This window comes from Pyxicephalus adspersus, chromosome 6 (genome assembly GCF_032062135.1).
Source record: "Pyxicephalus adspersus chromosome 6, UCB_Pads_2.0, whole genome shotgun sequence".
Lineage (NCBI taxonomy): Eukaryota > Metazoa > Chordata > Amphibia > Anura > Pyxicephalidae > Pyxicephalus > Pyxicephalus adspersus.
In genome coordinates this window covers 23,253,754-23,274,022 of record NC_092863.1, presented here as the reverse complement: position 1 = coordinate 23,274,022, position 20,269 = coordinate 23,253,754, and the positions used below count along the sequence as shown (strand labels likewise).

At 38.2% G+C, this 20,269-nt stretch overlaps 1 protein-coding gene across 1 annotated transcript in view; it reads left to right on the top strand.

The window, feature by feature from the left end:
• Positions 1–274: 274 nt before the first annotated feature.
• DHX8 (DEAH-box helicase 8) overlaps positions 275–20,269 on the top strand; it is a 29,004-nt gene continuing 9,009 nt past the window's right edge. Inside the window, exons 1-19 of the mRNA XM_072414928.1 lie at positions 275–488; positions 1,407–1,538; positions 2,762–2,847; positions 3,075–3,147; positions 4,161–4,216; positions 4,855–4,964; positions 5,125–5,520; positions 5,596–5,740; positions 6,277–6,480; positions 7,210–7,297; positions 10,731–10,828; positions 10,946–11,093; positions 12,043–12,224; positions 13,009–13,203; positions 13,925–14,110; positions 14,909–15,119; positions 15,718–15,899; positions 16,490–16,630; positions 19,857–20,012. Coding sequence (XP_072271029.1) covers positions 1,430–1,538; positions 2,762–2,847; positions 3,075–3,147; positions 4,161–4,216; positions 4,855–4,964; positions 5,125–5,520; positions 5,596–5,740; positions 6,277–6,480; positions 7,210–7,297; positions 10,731–10,828; positions 10,946–11,093; positions 12,043–12,224; positions 13,009–13,203; positions 13,925–14,110; positions 14,909–15,119; positions 15,718–15,899; positions 16,490–16,630; positions 19,857–20,012 — 2,766 coding nt within the window. The 5' untranslated portion in view covers positions 275–488; positions 1,407–1,429. The remainder of the gene's footprint in view (positions 489–1,406; positions 1,539–2,761; positions 2,848–3,074; positions 3,148–4,160; positions 4,217–4,854; positions 4,965–5,124; positions 5,521–5,595; positions 5,741–6,276; positions 6,481–7,209; positions 7,298–10,730; positions 10,829–10,945; positions 11,094–12,042; positions 12,225–13,008; positions 13,204–13,924; positions 14,111–14,908; positions 15,120–15,717; positions 15,900–16,489; positions 16,631–19,856; positions 20,013–20,269) is intronic.

Below are 20,269 nucleotides of genomic sequence, written 5' to 3'. Positions count from 1 at the left end.
CAGTGAGATTGGCAATCTTTTTTTTCCCCATCTACGTTACGTGATCTTGCTCCTGCACTGTGCAAGACTGGTTGATGCAAGAAGAGAGAAGATGTCGGCGCCCAGCGCCTAGCTGAAGACGGATACGGGGACGACGCAGGACCCAAATGAAGAAACCTCCCTATGGACAGACATATCTGCTGGATTAAAACTAGGTGTTTTTTATTACTATTTTGGGTTTAGTTCCGCTTTAATTTTAGTTCCAGTTCAATCCTAAAACGTTCCCAATACCTCTAACCCGCTCCAAGCTCCGCCCCTCATTTTCGGTTCTCTAAATAGCTTGGAACGCAAAACCTAGTCATAGTGACATCACTTCCAGGCAGTGGAACGCAGCGTCTCTTCCGCCGGATGTGTATTCGAAGTGGCAGTTCTCATGTAATAAACATTTTTGGCCCTATACCTTGTTATAGTAGCAGAGCGCAAAGACATAGCTGCATAATACCTCACAGGTACAGTACTGACTGTTTTATGTATAACGCACCTGTAGTGTAAAAGTGCCATATGGAACAGGAAGTTTCCAATACCCCATACGTAGACACACAGGATATATTGTGTGTGTTATAGCACAGGTTTCGGTCGTATGGGGAGTGCGATCTAGGGCTGGATAGGGCAGTATGGGGTGTGGGATCTGGGGCTGGAGAGAGCAGTATGCGGAGTGCGATCTAGGGCTGGAGAGAGCAGTATGAGGTGTGTGATCTGGGGCTGGAGAGGGCAGTATGGGGTGTGCGATCTAGTGCTGGATAGGGCAGTATGGGGTGTGCGATCTAGGGCTGGAGAGAGCAGTATGGGGTGTGCGATCTAGGGCTGGAGAGAACAGTATGAGGTGTGCGATCTGGGGCGGGAGAGGGCAGTATGGGGTGTGCGATCTAGTGCTGGAGAGAGCAGTATGGGGGTGTGCGATCTAGGGCTGGAGAGAGCAGTATGAGGTGTGCGATCTGGGGCTGAGAGGGTAGTATGGGGTGTGCGATCTGGGGCTGAGAGGGTAGTATGGGGTGTGCGATCTGGGGCTGCCATTCACATTTCTTTTGATTATATGCATGTTCACTGTCTATCCATCTTTTCAGTCAGTCTTAGCCAGTAAGAAATTGAGGTTGGGCATAGCAGGTACTTTTTAAATGCCATTACATTTAAATGCCTGTCAATTGTCACCGAACACGGGAAGTTGAAATGGGGTGCTCGGTTAACAAGCTCTTATGGTTTGAATAGATTTCATGGGATGTCCCAGCTTTTAGTAACAGTTTTTTTTACTGCCTTGTAGTTCTGTTAATGTCCCATTGTAATAAATTTAAACATTAACCTAAACAGTGTTATAGACTGTATGTTTATTTATATTTTTTTTTTTATAATGTTTTTTATTTATAATATAGAGCTTTTTGTCTGAGAAATAAACATGGCAGATGTGGCACTGGATGAGCTAAGGAAGCTTGAGTACCTTTCTTTGGTATCAAAAGTTTGCACAGAGCTGGATAACCACTTGGGTATTAATGACAAAGATTTGGGTAAGATGTGTTATATCTTTATCTACTTAAACATTCATATAAAAAATGTGTAATACAAAAGTTTAAAGGTATAAAATTGACTCTAAAGTTGTGTGTGTGTACTGCTACCGGTATTGAGGGTATGAAACTTTTGAATTTCATAGCCAAATTTTGTCTCCTAAAGAAATAAATAAATAAAAAATAATGAATAGCAAGTCGGGATCAGCTGTTATAACCCCATCCATTCCAGAGACAGTGTGTTTCATGGTCCAGTGCTAGTCCGTTAGGTAACATGCATGACGTTTTGTAAAGGTGAGTCTGATCCATTGCACTCCTGAAATTGTTGACATCGTAATACTCACTAGCTTCATTACATCTCTTGTTGGGCAGGGTGAGGCTTTTTATATATCTGCCTTGTGGCCTGGACTAACTTCTTTAGTTTGTTATCAGATAGCTAATTTCTACTTTAATTAAATGTAAAACATTCCAAAAGTACAAATTTGTGCAATGGAGTTATCTGAGATTTGTAATGTCCTTTATAGCCGTTACACTTGTATTCCCCTTTAAAGCTCTGTATTTAGCTGCTTACTTGATTTTGCCCAGAAATGACACACAGAGGACTGCCAATATGTCTTTTTCTTAGGTCTTATAACAGTTTTATCAAGATAAAGGGGAGACAGGCAAACAGGATGCTTCACTTTCTGTGGACTTTTCTAATTGTTTTGATACTTCTGAGATTTTGATGGTATTGGAATACACAAACATCTCTGATGTCAACATATGCCATGAAGAGTGAATTTTTTGTTTTTTTTTAACACTTAGTTCAGTGGTTGCAAGTTGAGCTTTAACCTGAGCTTCCTTTTTGGGATTTCTCTTTATCATCTTCTGCAGCAGAGAACATTGAGTTTCTGCCATCTCTTTGACTTTTAAAGGTTTGTCACCAGGTATCTTTTTGGTGGCATCCTGATAAAATCCGTAGTAATTTTTGTTCAACAACTTTAAATTGTATGTACCAAAGGCTAACTTTTTGCATTATGTAAAATAAAAAAAAAATGTCTGACATATACTGCATCTACTTTATTTTCCTTTGCGTTTGTTGACAATATTTCTCATGGAAAAATTAATATGAAATTACACTTTAGTGTCTGAATTTTGATTTTAATTCTGTTACACTTCAATCTACAGTTAAATGCCTATTTTTGTCAATTCAAGATTTCTAAATCTGTATTTATTTTTCCTTGCAGCTGAATTTATCATTGATCTTGCAGAGAAGTTTCCTACTTTTGACTCTTTTAAATCCGCCCTGTTAAAGAATGGAGCAGAATTCACAGTAAGTGTTTTTGTTTTCTGTCTGTATTCAACGAATTTAGGTTTTATGTGTCTTATTTGCTTTCATCTGTTACATATGCCAAAGGTTCAGAAAAATACATTTTGATACTGCCAAGTATTTTGTGATAGCTTTCTGTGCTCTTCCTATGCTTTTCAAAACTTTTGTAGATAAAGAACATTACAGGAAATATTTTAATCATCTGAATGTATATCTATTTATTATGACAGGACTCCCTTATTAGTAATTTGCTGCGGTTGATACAGACTATGAAATGTCCAGCAAAGCCATCCACAAGTAAAGGTGTGTATATTCTTTCACTGTTTATCCTGGGCTGGGCATCGCTCGGCTACACCGATTCTGTCCGGCATCTGCGTCCCTGGCGTGTGAATGTTGGGGACACGAGGGCCAGGCAGTTGTTGGGGCCAGGCAGTGCGAACAAGGGGCTGGGAGGCGGGACCAGGTGGGAAATTTAAAATAAGTATTTTTAAATGTACTGTTTTGACATTTTAAAATACCTATTATTCAAACCACCAGGCAGGTTAAGGAACTGTGGGAGTTGGGTAGATCCCCTAAAAAAAATGTGAGCTGATGAGAAGTTTTCTATTAGAAATAATAAAACAGATTTTTTTTTTTACTGGACACATTTCACGGTAATTTCTGCACAGAAACACCCTAACAGTTGTGCTGGTCCTTCTTTATTCCATTGCTACGTAAATACCTGGTAATGATGTAGTAAAGTTTGAAGTGATTTGTGACAAGCATGAATGCAATGGCTTCTTTTATTATTTCGATGATTTTTTTTTTTGCAGGGGAAGGGAAGCGGGGTTTCTTTGTTTAGGTTTAACGTGAATTGTTTATTGAAATCTTTTTCTTTAAAGTGGCTTATAGTCATATGTTAACTTTAAATCTGTGTTTTCTTGCGATGGTGAAATAAAGCTTAAATAGGCCTGCAATACTTGCCTTTTAGATAGTGTTTTAGTGCTAATTACAACAGCCATTGTCTTATGATACATGGCCTCTGCCTATAAAGAAGGTTATTCGGCTTTACTTGGCACCTTCAACACATATAATGACCGGACAAGAATAAAATGACTATGTTACTAGGCATTTGGTGGTTTGGTCAGCACTAGAGGAAACCTGGAGCAGCATTTTTAACAATTCTGGTACTATTTGCTAACTCATAATTCATATTTTCTGTATTAAAATATTTACAATAAAAAATAGAAATATCTATATAATATATAAAATATAAAGCTAAAATGTTTTTGTTTTTGTTTTTTTTTTGTTTTTTTTTTTTCTTTTTATACACACAGAAAAAGAGTCCATCTTATGTCCAGCACTTTGCAGACCAAATGATCCAAGTGTTCGAGTAAGTAACAATGTTTGCACTTCTGTTCTCTGAAACTAGTTCTGCTAAAAATCTTGTGCTGCATTTTAACTGTCTTCCTGTGATTGCTTGTTAGTGACAGCCTATATGTTGCCCATATTACTGTCTGTGGGTGGACTGAAAGAGATCGAGTTGTTCTAGTTTGCATATGAGATACCCCTTACACTTCTACAGTTATGTAACAACTCTGCTTTCCTTCTTGTTCTTACCTGGATGTTTTTGGGTCTTGGGACTGGTATACATTATATAACTTTTAGCATATATTATATTTAGTATATAGTTTTTTTTTTCAACTAGTTTATTTGAATGAATTATTCCACTACACTGTAACTGAAATTTGAAATCAGATTATGGAGAGCTTGTTTCGTAAAATGATGTAAAATAGGAGCTAGTTGAATTAAGTACTTGCTAATATCCAAGCTTTCTTGTTGGGTGTATGGTGATCGAGAGGAAGACATTTCTTAGGAGAACTGTGATCAGTTACTACTGTATTCTAAAGCATGGAAATTTTGGATACATTAATTGTATCAGTTAAAAATTTTCTGGGAGGCAGAAACCATTTAATATGTGTTTTAATGTGCGTATTTAGCTGTTTTACTGGCGTTCGCTTTGTCTTTTAGACCATGCTTGATCAAGAGGATCTGAAGGTGGCAGCAGATACCTTGAAAGAACTTGAAGCACTAATGCCTAGTGCACAGATTAAAGTCAAGGAAATAAATAGTAAACACAAGTAAGTATTACTTCTGAATATTATTTCATCTACAAATGAGAAAGCTTTTTTTATTAATGCAATGCACTTAATGTGCACCTATCAGTATAGAGGCAGTGAATGCTCAACTTGGTTTCTATAAAATGGTTCCCATAAACACAAATATTTGTATCAAACTTAGAAATAAGAAAAGAAGGAGTCGCAGTGGAGACAGAGGACGAAAGAGCCGCAGTCGCAGCAGAGACAGAAATAGGAAAAGCCGCAGTCGCAGCAGAGACAGAAATAGGAAAAGCCGCAGTCGCAGCAGAGACAGAGGACGAAAGAACCGAAGTCGCAGCAGAGATAGAGATCAGAAAAAGAAGTATAGGTCTCGGTCCCGATCCAGAGACAGAAAAAGAGTAAAAAGTCCACGCAGGTCAAAGAGTCGAAGCCCAACCTCGGAAAGGTTTTCTGATCGTTGGAGGGAGAAACATGTGGACAGGCCACCGCCAGAAGAGCCAGCCATCGGAGATATCTACAATGGCAAAGTCACCAGCATTATGCAGTTTGGTTGTTTTGTTCAACTGGAAGGCTTAAGGTAACTGTGATTATTTGTCTTCAGCATCTCAGAAAAGGCTATAGCTCATGATTACATTTATCGTTTTATCCACAGAAAACGTTGGGAGGGGTTGGTACATATATCCGAATTAAGACGAGAAGGACGTGTGGCCAATGTTGCTGATGTAGTAAGCAAAGGACAGAGAGTAAAGGTCAAGGTACTTTCCTTCACTGGATGCAAAACCAGCCTAAGTATGAAGGTATGTCTATAACAAACCACTTTTTATTATTCACTTCAAATGTTACAATACATTTTGATTGTTATATGGGGACAGGCCAGGAATTCTAATTTTGCTCTTTGTTATATTATGCAATAAAAGTTCTGCATATTCTATAGTATCAACAACAGGAATATCTCTTTAAATGTATTTTTCCAATGTATTGCATTTACTTATCTACTTTCAACTTGTTTATGTACCCACTGTATTGTTCTCTCTTAATCCACATCAATATGTGCACTATTTTTTTTTCAAGCAATAAAAATGATGCAATGCCGGTCCTAATTTTGATAATTTTTGAACTCAAGAAGTTGGTTACCACCACAGTTAAAAACAAAACGCACAGAAAAGGTTTGGGTTGTGTAGTGATGTTAAGTATTGTATTACCGTCATGGGAATATGTTCTAGGAAAAATTTACATATGGATTGTTAATAGGAAGCAGTCAGGTTTTCATATGTTGCCACTTTCGGTATGTTGCATGTGTGTCCTCTTTATAATAGGTCTGCTTTTTACACAGGATGTGGATCAGGATACAGGAGAAGACCTAAATCCCAACAGGAGGAGGAACCTTGTAGGTGAAAACAATGAGGAGGCTTCAATGAGGAATCCAGACAGGCCCAGCCACCTTTCTTTAGTAAATGCCCCTGAAGTAGAAGATGATACTTTGGAAAGAAAACGTCTCACCAAGATTTCGGACCCAGAAAAGTGGGAAATTAAACAAGTAAGCATTTTAAGCAGACTTAACCCACATTTGCATATTGTCCCAGGTTATTTTGTGTTTGTCTGCTGTTAATAGAAGGGCATACCTGGTTATCCTTACAGAAATGTAGGCTGTATCTACATTGTGGGTATAGGCTAACACTACATTGAACTTGTAATTATAGGCAATTTTGTGAGTGGACTACAAAACTGCAGGCTCAGGTTGCCTTAATCAACACTGTAAAATTTCAACACTAGTCCAGGTGAAAGTTTCTATGAAGTGCCAGTGAATACCATATATGTGCTTCAGCTAGGAGCAATGGTTTAAAGGCTCTTAGCTCACTGATAAGCAACATAAGGGGAAAGCAGACATGTGCTTGTACTCACGATATAGTGCTACATGTGAACATAGGGTTTTCTTCCTAAAGTGTAAGGGGCCCATCTACAAATATTTACACTTTTTATAAAATACTATGATAAATTAAACCAAGTACACAAGGGAAAGTGGACTTAAAAATTACTTTACGGATAACACTGCAATTGTACTAAACTATCTGCCCCCTGATATTGATTGAGTGGCATTTATACTTTTGTCTGACATGCAATAAAAAAGTATCTGTAAAAGTATAATAGGATGTCATTTGCAACCCATGCTGCATTACCAATTTATTACCATACCTAAATGTGCATTTAGTCTGTAGCCTCCACTTGTTTTTATTTAAGAGTACCATTTAACTGTATTTCTTTTTAGATGATTGCAGCCAACGTCCTTTCTAAAGAGGAGTTTCCTGATTTTGATGAGGAGACTGGTATCTTGCCCAAGGTGGACGATGAAGAAGGTAAACCATTTTATTATTATTATTATTATTATTATTATTAATAATAATATTAAACAGGATTTATATAGCACCAACATATTACGCAGCTCTGTACATTAAATAAGGGTTGCAAATAATACAGACAATGATACAGGAGGAGAGGACCCTGCCCCGAAGAGCTTACAATCTAGTAGATGGGGGATGGGAGATATGTAATGATGAAAAGTAGTGATGGTTTCAAAAGACAGAAGAAGATGGGTAGGCAAGTTTGAAAAAATGGGTTTTGAGTGCTCTAATAAATGAGCAGAAAGTAGGAGCAAGCCGAAGAGGACAAGGAAGACCATTCCAGAGAGTTGGTGCAGCTCTAGAGAAGTCTTGTATTGGTGCGTGTGATGAGGTTATGCGTTAGAAAGTCATTGGTAGGACATTGGAGGAGCGGAGAGAGCAGCTGGGAGAGTACTTTTTTACCAGGTCAGAAATATAAGTGGGCCAATAACTGTGGAGGGATTTGAAGGCGAAGCACAGGAGCTTGGATTTGATTCTAAGGTGAAATGGAAGCCAGTGTAGAGATCTGCAGAGAGATACAGCAGAAGAGGAGCGGAGGGAAGGATGAATAAGTCTGGCTGCAGGATTCATAATAGATTGTAGAGGAGAGAGTCGGGTTAGTGGAATACCAGAGAGGAGGAGGTTACAGTAGTCCACACGAGAGATGATAAGAGCATGTACAAGGAGTTTGGTGGTCTTGGGACAGGTAGGGGCGGATTTTGGAGATGTTGCGTAGATGAAAGTGACAGGACCTAGAAATGTTCTGAATATGGGGGCTAAATGAGAGGGCATAGTCAATGGTGACACCAAGACAATGTGCCTGAGGGGAGGGCCGAATAACAGTGTTGTTAACAGTTAGACATATGTCGGGAGATTTGGAATTTGAGGGGGGGGGGGGGCGATGAGAGTTCAGTTTTATCCAGGTTGAGTTTCAAAAATCGGTCAGACATCCATGATGAGATGGCTGACGGGCAGCATGAGACCTTATCCAGGACAGTTGGGTCGAATGAACAGGTAGTAGATGGAGATGATGGGAGAAGAGACTTTGTCCACAGTAACAGAGAGGGAGGCCAGTGATGATTTACAGGTGGAAGGGGTGAGTATGGTTGGAGTGCCTCGTGAGCAGAGACATCATGTCTGATTTTGTCTATTTTATCTCTAAAGTAGGTGGCAATGTTTTGGGCAGAGAGGGATGTTGTGGGGGGAGCAGGTGTGGGGTTTAGGAGGAAGTCAATTGTTGAGAAGAGATTGCGTGGGTTGAAAGCTTGAGAGGAAATGACTACAGAGAAATAATTTTGCTTGGTGACAGTGAGCTCTGTGTTAAAGCTTTGTAGTCCATGAAGTCAGCACTGAGGCCAGATTTTCTGCACTTACGCTCAGCTGCACGAACAGTCTTTTGTAGCTGTTTGGTGTGATTGTTGTCCCAGGGTCGGGGGTTGGCAGGGCAGGGGTAGCGGAAGGTGGCAGGGGCAACTTTATCCAAAGCCCAGGAAAGAGAGTGGTTTAACATGGTGGCAGCTTCATCTGGGGAGGTGATTTTGGAGAGAGCGAGGGTTAGGGACGCAAGGCAGTTTGGGAAAAGGTTGTGGTCAAGGTTACGCATATCTCTCTGCCATTGACCAGGTCTGGGATGTGGAAAGGGAGGGCAAGAGTTCGATAGGTTGAAGGTGATAAGGTTGTGATCAGAAAGGGGAAATGGTGAGTTGTCAAGGAGGGCGAGGTTCTAAAGTGTGTCCGGCTATGTGTGTGGGGCAATTGATGTTCTGAGTGAGTCCAAATGATGAGGTAATGGAGAACAATTTGGCTGGGGAGGGAAGGTTGGGCTCATCCATTGCAACATTAAAGTCACCAAGGATGAGGGTGGGCAGGTCATGGGAAAGAATGTGTGGGAGCTAGGATGCAAGGTTATCCAAAAATTGTGATACTGGGCCAGGGGTGTGGTAGACAACAGAACCAATGAGAGGGGTAAGGGGCTAAGGAGACAGACAGAGTGGACTTCAAAAGAGGTGAAAATGAGAGAGGGCGGGGTAGTAGGAATCTGTATGTACACTTAGGTGAGAGAAGGAGACCCACACCACCCCCTACTTTGTTGCCAGGGTAGGGGTATGTGTAAAGTGAAGGCCTCCATATGAAAGAGCAGAGTCGGAGGAGGAAAGCCAAGTTTCAGTGAGAGCCAGAAAGTTCAAAGATTTGGAAAGGAGAAGGTTGTGTGTGTGTGTGTGTGTATGTATATATATATATATATATATATATATATATATATATATATATATATATATATATATATATATATATATATATATATATATATATATATATGTTTAATATATATTGTGTCTGTTTTTCTATCTGTATATATATTACGTATTAGGCTTCACCCGCTGGCTTTATAGGCGACTGAATATTCATGTTGTATCCAATATTTACCTAAAAGAAAAAAGTTTTAGCTATAAACAATTTCCATATTTACTTCTTTAGCATAATCATCAACTTCTAGTTTTCCACAATGCAAAATTTGCAGGATCAGTAATTTCACAGTGGATCACTAGAAAGTGGTCTGCATATGTAAATATCAGATGTTAACCAAAGGGCTTTCTTTATGTAATCCTCTGCATTTTATATTCCTATATGCCTTCCTTATCAACCTGCTAATCCCTGTATTTTTAGATTGAATTGAATAAAGGCAGCAGATTCAGGTTTAGAGAGATTAAAATAGACTCGCCTGAATTCGTTCTTTCCCCTTAATTTTGCCCACTCTTTGGTTTCCTCCTAAAATTTACTGGGTTCTTTGTGGTCTCCTAATGCACTAAAGTCTGCGTCATGTTCACAAATCCTTCAAGAGATGGAATATCTACATCTTGCTGGATTTGTAGATCTTAAAACTGCAGATTGAGCTAGAATACCTGTGTAAATCTGTGGGCCCAACTGTCGGGAGCCTTGTAAGTGTGAGGCTCAGGTAGTGAAATTGGAAAGCATCTCCCCTCTCACTCTAACCATTGTGGGATACAAGGTGCTACTTGCTACAAAACTGTGACCTGCTTGTAGTAGAGGTAGAGGGATTATCCTGGCTTGGCCTACAGCATTTTAATTGCCAGTGTCCTATATTCCTGTAGGCAGCAGTATTACCACAATGGTTTAAACTTTTGGCTCTCAGTAGACTTCAAGAAAATGGTTTTATAAGTTTTACTAAAGTCTTTTTTGTTGTCTTGTTTTTAGTTCTGACCATGATAAATGTTGAAAAAATATGCAAACCTACTGCACATTCTCTTTAACAGACATACTGTTATTACTTCTTACCAAGCGGGTTTAGTCACTTTTATTCATTTCTTACAGAGTACTTAAATTTGTACACATCTTTACTGAATACTTACCATGCTTTAAGTCTTTGCAACCATTTTATGTTGATTAGATGAAGATCTGGAAATCGAACTTGTGGAAGAGGAACCTCCATTCCTCAGAGGACATACGAAACAGAGCATGGACATGAGCCCGATAAAAATTGTGAAGGTAAGGTGGTTTTGGAGAATAAGTGGTATTTGTTAAAAAAACAGGTTACTCATTTCTATAGCATTAATTATAGCCCTCATATCTGTTTTACCATATACTTTTTATCTTTGTTTTCAGAACCCTGATGGCTCACTTTCTCAAGCAGCTATGATGCAAAGTGCTTTGGCTAAAGAAAGAAGAGAAGTTAAACAAGCACAAAGAGAAGCTGAAATGGATTCTATTCCAATGGGACTGAACAAACACTGGGTGGACCCTTTGCCAGATGGTTTGTTTTCTGCTCTTCATTCAGTGCAAATATTGTGCAAATATACCCTCTGAGTTCAAGAAATTATACTGTGATCAGTTCAGAATCTTCAATCCTCAACGTACACAAACATACAAGCATTAATTCTTTATCCAAGCAGTGCCTACAATTAAAAGTAATAGGCTTCTTTAAATTACAAGCAAATGTGCCTCTTCCATACTTTGAGCTACAAAAATTTTAAAAGATGTAATAATATTCAGCTGAAAAGTAGATGTAGCTTTGACCAATACAGGGGTCACTTTCTTTTACATATATTACATGTGCATAAGAATCATGTGGATTTCTTAGCTATCCATTTCAAGAGTACTCAATTTAGGGCTTTGACTAAGCCATTCCCTAACCCTCCATTGTTTTTTTTTTTTTGTTTTGATGAATTTGATCAATTGATGTGTGCCCCCTATTGTGTCAAAATTCTATTTCGACTTTACCACCAGCTTTTTGACATGACATGACTCTGATATATCCTTATACTTTACAATTGATATAAGGGTCTCCTAAAATGCTGTCTTCAGGTGGTGCCAAACATTACTGTTATTTTGTACTCCAATGTATTTTTTTGGAATGGCAAAGAATTTTTCCTGGCACACCTCCCAGATAGGTCAATTTAGATGATTTCTTTATGAATATGAATGAATTCGTTTTGACTGCAGTTCTAGGGCTGCATTTGCTGGGTCAGTCAGTTCTTGACAAATTGGTAGTTGTTTGAAATCTATGCCAATTCTATGTTATAAAACAATTATTTCCATGTAGTGTACCTACTACTTAACGTGACTGTAGAAAAATACAGATGTTTATTGAAACCTTGCCTTGTCAGTTACCTTCGTGATCCTGTATTTTTACAAGAGAATTTTAATTTTTGTTTTCAATTTTCTTTTAAAACCGTACTCACATATTATCGTTTATTTCACAGTTGATGGCAGACAAATTGCTGCTAACATGAGAGGTATTGGAATGATGCCGAATGATATTCCAGAATGGAAAAAGCATGCGTTTGGTGGCAACAAAGCTTCTTATGGGAAGAAGACACAGATGTCAATTATTGAGCAAAGAGAAAGTCTACCCATCTACAAGCTAAAGGACCAGTTGGTGCAGGTAAATAAAAATCAGTGTAGGCTTTTGTGTTTCTTTTAGTAGTTAGCTTTGAAAATATAATAATATAATAATAAAAAAAAAAAACACTTTCTCTCTAAAGCCTCTGACACTTTCCGACAATTTTACCTATTAGTGCACTTCTATTTTAGTATTTATTATATACTTGTTATAGTATGTAAAGAGGAACTATTAACTTTAAACCTAAAATAATCAATATATATGTCCTCTTTAAGGTAAAATAATTAACTATATTGGTGTTTGTTAAATATTTACTAGTAAACTTGCCAGGGTTGTTTAGCTGAAGATAATAAAACTACCAGTTTAATGAGTTGTATTTTTAATAAGAGCAGTGATACTTCTGTGTGTGGGACATGCCCCAGAGTGGCTTGCATTTTACATCCAATTCATAAAATGCAGGACGTGGTGTGGAGCAGAGCCTGCGTTGTCCTTTTGAGTTCTCCAGAATATTGCATAGTAAATAGTTATCTTTGATGATCCTCCTGCTTTAGTGTTCTGTAACAAGCAGAACATAATGCATATTTGTAATGTGGTCTGTGCTTAGCTATTTAATATATATGTAATATGTTTTTACTGTATGTCTTATTAGGCAGATTTTTATTCTTTGGTGTCATTCTTTCAGTTTTTAAGTGTGCTAGTGCTGTCCCATATAGGATGATTACATCCATCCATACATACATTGTTAATTTATATGAAAATATATATGTATAATATGAAAATACATTTATTTGTGCTAACTTTATATTTCTACTTTAATATACAAAAGGCTGTTCATGATAATCAAATTCTTATTGTCATCGGAGAAACTGGCTCAGGAAAAACCACGCAGATTACGCAGTATCTAGCAGAAGCTGGTTATACAACAAGGGGTAAAATTGGTTGTACCCAGCCCAGAAGAGTAGCCGCTATGGCTGTTGCAAAAAGAGTGTCTGAAGAATATGGATGCTGTTTGGGGCAGGAGGTAAGGCATTTTTTTAAGCTTTTTCATATCATACCCCACCCCTCTATCCTTTGTATGGTTGGGCCATTTTGAGCCTAACATAAATGGCCTTTGGAGACACAAAACCCCACTCCTGATTGTCTAGATGATTATATCAGTCCCACTCATGCAATTTCTCACTAGCAGAGTCCGCCTTCACCAATCTCATGCAGCTCTACAAAGGAATTAAAGTGCAACTAGACTTCAAAAATAAAAAGTTGCAGGCAGGTTGTTTATTGCAGAATGACTTGCAATTTCCCTTCTGCAAAAAAAAAATAAAATTACCTGCCTGTTGCCTGCTCTGCTGTGGGCACCTGGTTTACATCCTGCTTCTGGATCTTCTATCTTGATTGGCCAGGCCAGAATGGCATATCTCCCGGCAGCTGGTTATGCTGGGACTGTACCATACAACTGAGCTCTTTATGCCCAGCTCAGTGTGCATCACAGAAAAAATTATGAACTGCCAAGTAAACTTGTTTTGTTGCAGACAAAGAGACAAAATCCTATGTGCTTGCAAGTTTTTTATTTTTTTTATTTTACTCTTTGAAAATTTTAGTTTTTGTTTCCAACCCCCTTGCATCTTCTTATTAGTCAGAAAGGCTGCCCACCCATCTGAATGGACATGACATTTAAAATAAACGGCTTGCAGTTTTTAAAATAATGAAAACAAAGCTTGAAATTTTTGATTTTATTTGTTCTTTAGGTGGGTTATACAATTCGATTTGAAGATTGCACAAGCCCAGAGACTGTCATAAAATACATGACAGACGGTATGCTGTTAAGAGAGTGTCTTATTGACCCAGATTTAACCCAGTATGCAATTATCATGCTGGATGAGGCACATGAAAGGACCATCCACACTGATGTCCTGTTTGGACTTTTAAAAAAGGTATGCACAATGAATATATATGTATAAATACTTAAATTGGTAACCTAAATTGGAAACTTTGTCGTCTCCATGTTCCTACCTTTTATGTTTTGCTTTTTGTATGTTAATTCTAAGTTCCTAGTGGTGTAGATGCTGGTGGATGTAACTACAGTACATAGTGGTGGACAATGGTCGCTTAAAGCAAACCAGATTTTAAACCATTAGTACACACAATTTTAAAGCATATATGCTAATTATTATGTTTTGCTTCTGTTTTCAATTGAGAATGCCCACACCTTTGAAAGAATACTGTTTCAATGATAACTGCATTTTGTAAACCAATGTGCCTTTCAAGTAGCCTTCAGGTTTTATCGTGTAATTGTTGTCTTATACAGCTTAATACCCATATCGCTTTGATTTGCAAAAAGTTCATTTATACAACAGTCAAAATTGCAGATTGTGATTGGCAGCACTGTTAGACCTATATAATGTAAGGATCTGTCTGTAGCAGTAAATCTGTTTCCCAAGATTACTTTAAGTTGAAGTATAACATTTTGTAAAAGTTTTGACGTACCGGTACTTCCAGGTACCTGTATAGCGCACTATCATTCTTCCCAAGCTCAGAACAGTGAGGTGGGCATGTTAGTAATGAAACATTAGTCTGCACTTCTTTGTGAGTATTAATATTTGTATGACAGAGGTCCCTGGGGCAAAACCGGTTTCATATAGATAAAATATGAAGCAATGATTTTGGCACTTTTTTTTAATAAACTAAAATACTAATTACCATATTCAATAACCTTTTGTTTCCTTATCAAGACTGTGCAAAAACGCCAAGATATGAAACTTATTGTTACGTCAGCAACACTAGATGCCGTGAAGTTCTCTCAGTATTTCTATGAGGCTCCAATTTTCACCATTCCTGGTCGAACATACCCTGTAGAGATTCTTTACACTAAAGAACCTGAGACAGACTACCTGGATGCCAGTCTTATCACAGTTATGCAAATACATCTTACAGAGCCACCAGGTTTGTAGAATTGTAACGTATGAAGTGCTGGGTGCTTGATCTGTTGTTTGGAATATTTGACTCAATAATATTTGACCTCAAAAAAAAATTTTTTTGTTTTTGAGGAAACAGTTAAAAATATAAGCCTGTTATGGTTTTATTTCTTTGTGCTGATTTTTCATCAACAGCATGTAAGCAGGACAGGAAATGATAGTGGTTCTAACTCATCTTGGCTCAGCATTAACAAAAGCCCTTTTTATGATCTTTTTGGAGAAATACCTTTTCATTTACTGTTCTCATGAAAGGGTAGGGGAATTAAGGAGAAGTTATTCCCAATGAAGACCTAAATAGCAATAACCCATCAAAGGATTTTACATGACCCTTCTTGATTTAAAATATAAGAAAAACGATTTCTGTCTTTGCTAGAAAAATTACTTTGAAGAAATCTATTCCAGGTTTGCTGGATTACTAAGCTTCACTGATTAAAAGTGTATCCTCTCCAACCTTTGAGATCTTTAATAAATCAGGCCCATTGGCTCATGTGAGTTTTAAATTTATTAAAACAAAAATGTAAATGATACAAAAATAACTAAATGACCTTTTTTGTTCTCCCGTATAGGTGATATCTTGGTTTTTCTGACTGGTCAGGAAGAAATTGACACAGCTTGTGAAATCCTATACGAAAGAATGAAGTCTCTTGGTCCTGATGTGCCTGAACTGATTATTCTTCCAGTATATTCTGCTTTGCCCAGTGAGATGCAAACAAGAATCTTCGATCCAGCAACTCCTGGAAGCAGAAAGGTAATGTATAATATTGTCCTCTACATTGATTGTAGGATCTGGAAGATCTAATTTTGTTGGATTTTGAGTGTGTATTTTATTCTTAATTGCTAAAATTCAAATGAAGCTGCTACTTGCCATTATGCAAGAGAATACAGGTACTAAAACAGACATCATCTTTAGCTTTTCTGCATGTACTTGTTTTGCCCTGTTTTAAAAGGAAGTTTTTTTCTTTAGTGATATAGTAGGGCAGGGTTCAATTTTCCAGTGGCTCTTTACAGGACTGGTACCTGAAAATCATGTTGTTAGCAATTTCAACTTGTAAATTTAGTCCTGAGCATTTATTTCAGTAGATTTTCCAATTAATTGAATTGTTTTATATAACTAGGCTTCTGATGATGAAAAATGAATTAAAAAGGCAAACCTTCCCCGTCAGTCACACAGCTGGATCTTTCTTTTGTGTTTCATATATATCAGTAAATGCCAGCTATCTTGTTGAATTCCACCCAACATAAAGAATCCATTGTGGGTGTTTGAGCAGAGCCCTACATAGGAAATATCATTATTGTACTCTAAATACTCAAGATTAGTTTTTTGTTTGCTTTTTTTAGGTTGTCATTGCAACCAATATTGCAGAGACCTCACTAACCATTGATGGGATCTATTATGTAGTTGACCCTGGCTTTGTAAAGCAGAAAGTTTACAACTCCAAAACTGGCATTGATCAGCTGGTTGTTACACCAATCTCACAGGTGAGTTAACTAAGAGAATTTAATATTTAAATTTTTGTACAGTAACAAGCAATTTTATTTTGGAAATAAATATGCCATTGAATATTTTTTCTGTAGAATGCAACATTTTTACTTCCGTGCATGTGTGCGCACTGAAGCAGGCGAGTTTCCTTGAAATGATCACTGCTACAGCCAAGTAATGATCATTCAGTGAAACTTTGTAGATATATTCCTATTTAACCCTTAGTAATAATTCCAGTTAATTCAACTTAGAACATATTTTCACTGGAAAGTATGCAATAATGCAAGTATATATTCATTACATGGCGAGTATGCTTTAAAGAATTTAAAGTACTGTATGCTATCTTTCGGTGAACATTTTGCTTCTTATCGGTGTTCATAGGACTGAAACCTGAAAGTTGATCATATCTCTTTTCAATTGAGATATGGAGAAGTACACATTTTCAATAGTTTTTAATGCTATCTGTGTCCTATTTGTTGTGCAAATGTCAGAGACTGGAAGGAAGAAAACATTTCCTTGGTGTGGTCAGACTAAAACAAACTTTATACTATTGCATCTCTGGAAAATGTATGTAACTCCCCATTTCCCCTTTCTGATCACAACCTTATTACTTTCAAGCTATGTAACTCTTGCCCCCCTTTACCACATCCCAGACCTGGTCAATGGCAGAGAGATATCTGTAACATTACCCACAACCTATTCTCAAACAGCCTTACATCCCAAACCCCCACCCTCTCTAATATCACATCTCCAAATAAAGTTGCCACTCAGTTCAACCACATACTTTCTTTGACTCTGGATAAAGTTGCCCCTGCCACCTTCCACTACCCCTGTCCTGCTAACCCCCGACCCTGGCACAACATTCACACCAAACTTCTACAAAAGACTGTTCGTGCAGCTGAGCGCAAGTGGAGGAAATCTGGCCTCAGCGCTGACTTCATGTACTACAACTCTTTAACACTGAACTCACTGTCACCAAGCAAAATTATTTCTCCGCTGTCATTTCCTCTCAAGCTTCCAACACACGCAGCCTCTTCTCAACAATTGACTCCAGCCATATTTACCCCTTCCACCAGTATGTAATCACTGGCCTCCCCCAGCCCTGTTACTGTGGATGAAGCATTCTCTCTTCCTACATATCTCCTTCTACTACCTGTCCGCTTGACCCAATTCCCTCTGATCTACTCAGTGCCCATTCCTCTGCCCTGGCCCCCGCCCTAACTGAACTATTCAACCTCTCCCTTTCTACTGGTTCTGCTTTTAAACATGCTATTATTCTCCCTATCCTAAAGAAACCCTCACTGGACCCCTCCCTACCTTATAGCTACCGTCCTATCTCCCTTCTCCCATATGTTTCCAAACTTCTTGAGCGCCTTGTCTACAAAAGACTCACCAATTACCTGAGCACCAACTCTCCTTGACCCTCTCCAGTCTGGATTTCAAGCTGCCCATTCCACCAAACAGCCCCTACTAAAGTGGCCAATGACCTCATCAGAGCTAAGTCTCAAGGCAACTTTTCCCCCCTTCCCCTTGATCTTTCCTCTGCTTTTTGATACTGTTGATCATTCCCTTCTAATACAAATCATGTGCTCCATTGGTATCAGTGACACTGCTCTCTCTTGGTTTGTTCCTACATGTCTCCCTGTTCCCTAAGGGTCAGTCCTTGGGCCAGTTCCCTTTTCTCTGTACACCTCCTCTCTCGGTAGTCTCATTTCCTCCTTTGGTTTACAGTACCCTCTGTATCCTGATGTCACTCAAATCTATCTGTCCACCCCTGACTTGTCTTTCTTAGTCCTGGACAAGGTTTCATACTGCCTGTCAGCCATCTTCTCATCCATGACAGATTTCTGAAACTCAATCTGGATAAATCCGAACTCATAATCTCCCCACACACACACACACATTACAAACCTTCCCCTGACATATTCCTAACTGTTAACAATACTGTTATTGATCCCTCCCCTCAGGCACGTTGTCTTGGCGTCACCTTCGGTTCTGCCCTCTCATTTACCCTTTATATTTAGAACATTTCCAATTCGTGTCACTTTCACCTGCGCAACATCTACAAAATCCGCCTCTACCTGTCCCGACAGACTACCAAACTCCTGGTACACGCTCTTATCTCTCATTTAGATTACTTCAGTATCCTCCTGTCTGGTATTCCACTAACCTGACTCTCTTCTCTATAATGAATGCTGCAGCTAGACTCATCCATCGTTTCCACTGCTCATCTTCTGCTGCATCTCTTTGTAGTTCTCTTCTTTGGCTTCCATTTAACCTTAGAATCATAATTCAAGACGCTGTGCTTTGCCTTCCAGTTCCTCCCCAGTTCTCATCTAACTTACCTTTCTGACCTGGTAAAAAAAAAACTCTCCTAGCTATTCTCTTTGCTCCTCCAATGACCTACTACTTACTTCCTCACTCATAACCTCATCACATGACTCCAAGACTTTTGTAGAGCTGCCCCCACTCTCTGGAATGGTCATACTTTTCAACTTGCTCTTACTTTCTGCTCATTTAAAAAGAGCACCCAAAACTAATTTTTTTCAAACTTGCCTACTCGTCGTCTTCTGTCTTTTGAAACCCTCACTACTTCCTACCAATACATATCTCCCCTCGTATTGTGTGTTATTTCCCCCACCTCCTAGATAGTAAGCTCTTTGGGGCAGGGTCTTCTCTTCCTGTGTCACTGTCTGTGTCCCTCATTTGCAGCCCCTATTTAATGTACAGTGCTGTGTAATTTGTCAGCGCATATAAATCCTGTTTAGTAATATTAATAATAATAATAATAATAATAATAATATTAATAGTAAGTAGAAAAAAAAGATTATTGAAAAAAAGCTATAACCTATTGAACCTGTAACAATCATCAGTCTCAAAAATTATGTTCAAAAGTTCACATAAGTATCAAAATGCTTTTGTATAACATATAGCAGAAAGTTGTATAGTATGCTGACTTAAAAAAACAGACAAATCCCATCTCCAGCTATTGAACACTACTGCAGATTATTTGATATGTCCAGCCACACAGATCAAATGAGTATACTGTAGACTTTTGTAATCCACAATAATGTCCTAAATAAATGAAAATAATTTTCTGGAAAAACTGGAATTCTTACTATATCTCCACATGCTTGGCAAATACCACAAAAAAGTAGCTGGAGTTAGATGTTGTCTGTATTTATAGTTCTTTAAAAAATCTTAATAACATTGTTTTCTTGACAGGCACAAGCTAAACAGCGTGCAGGTAGAGCCGGAAGAACAGGTCCTGGAAAGTGCTACAGGCTTTACACTGAGCGTGCCTATCGTGATGAGATGCTTACTACCAATGTGCCTGAGATCCAGAGAACAAACTTGGCTAGCACAGTGTTATCTCTTAAGGTAAGACGTTGTAACCTGCTAAAAAACTCTTTGTAAACATGCTTATGCATAATGTGCTATGTGGTGACCTTTTATTTTCCTCTATATAATGCTACAACGAATACTAAATGATGTGATGACCTGTCCGTCGTGAATGTTTGTTTTTTTTCTTTCACCTGGCACTTTTTCTTTTTCTTCAGATTCCCTAATTTAACAAAAAGCATATATGCAGTGTTAAGGCAAAATAAACTTAGGCTGTATCAAGCTGCTTTTGCATT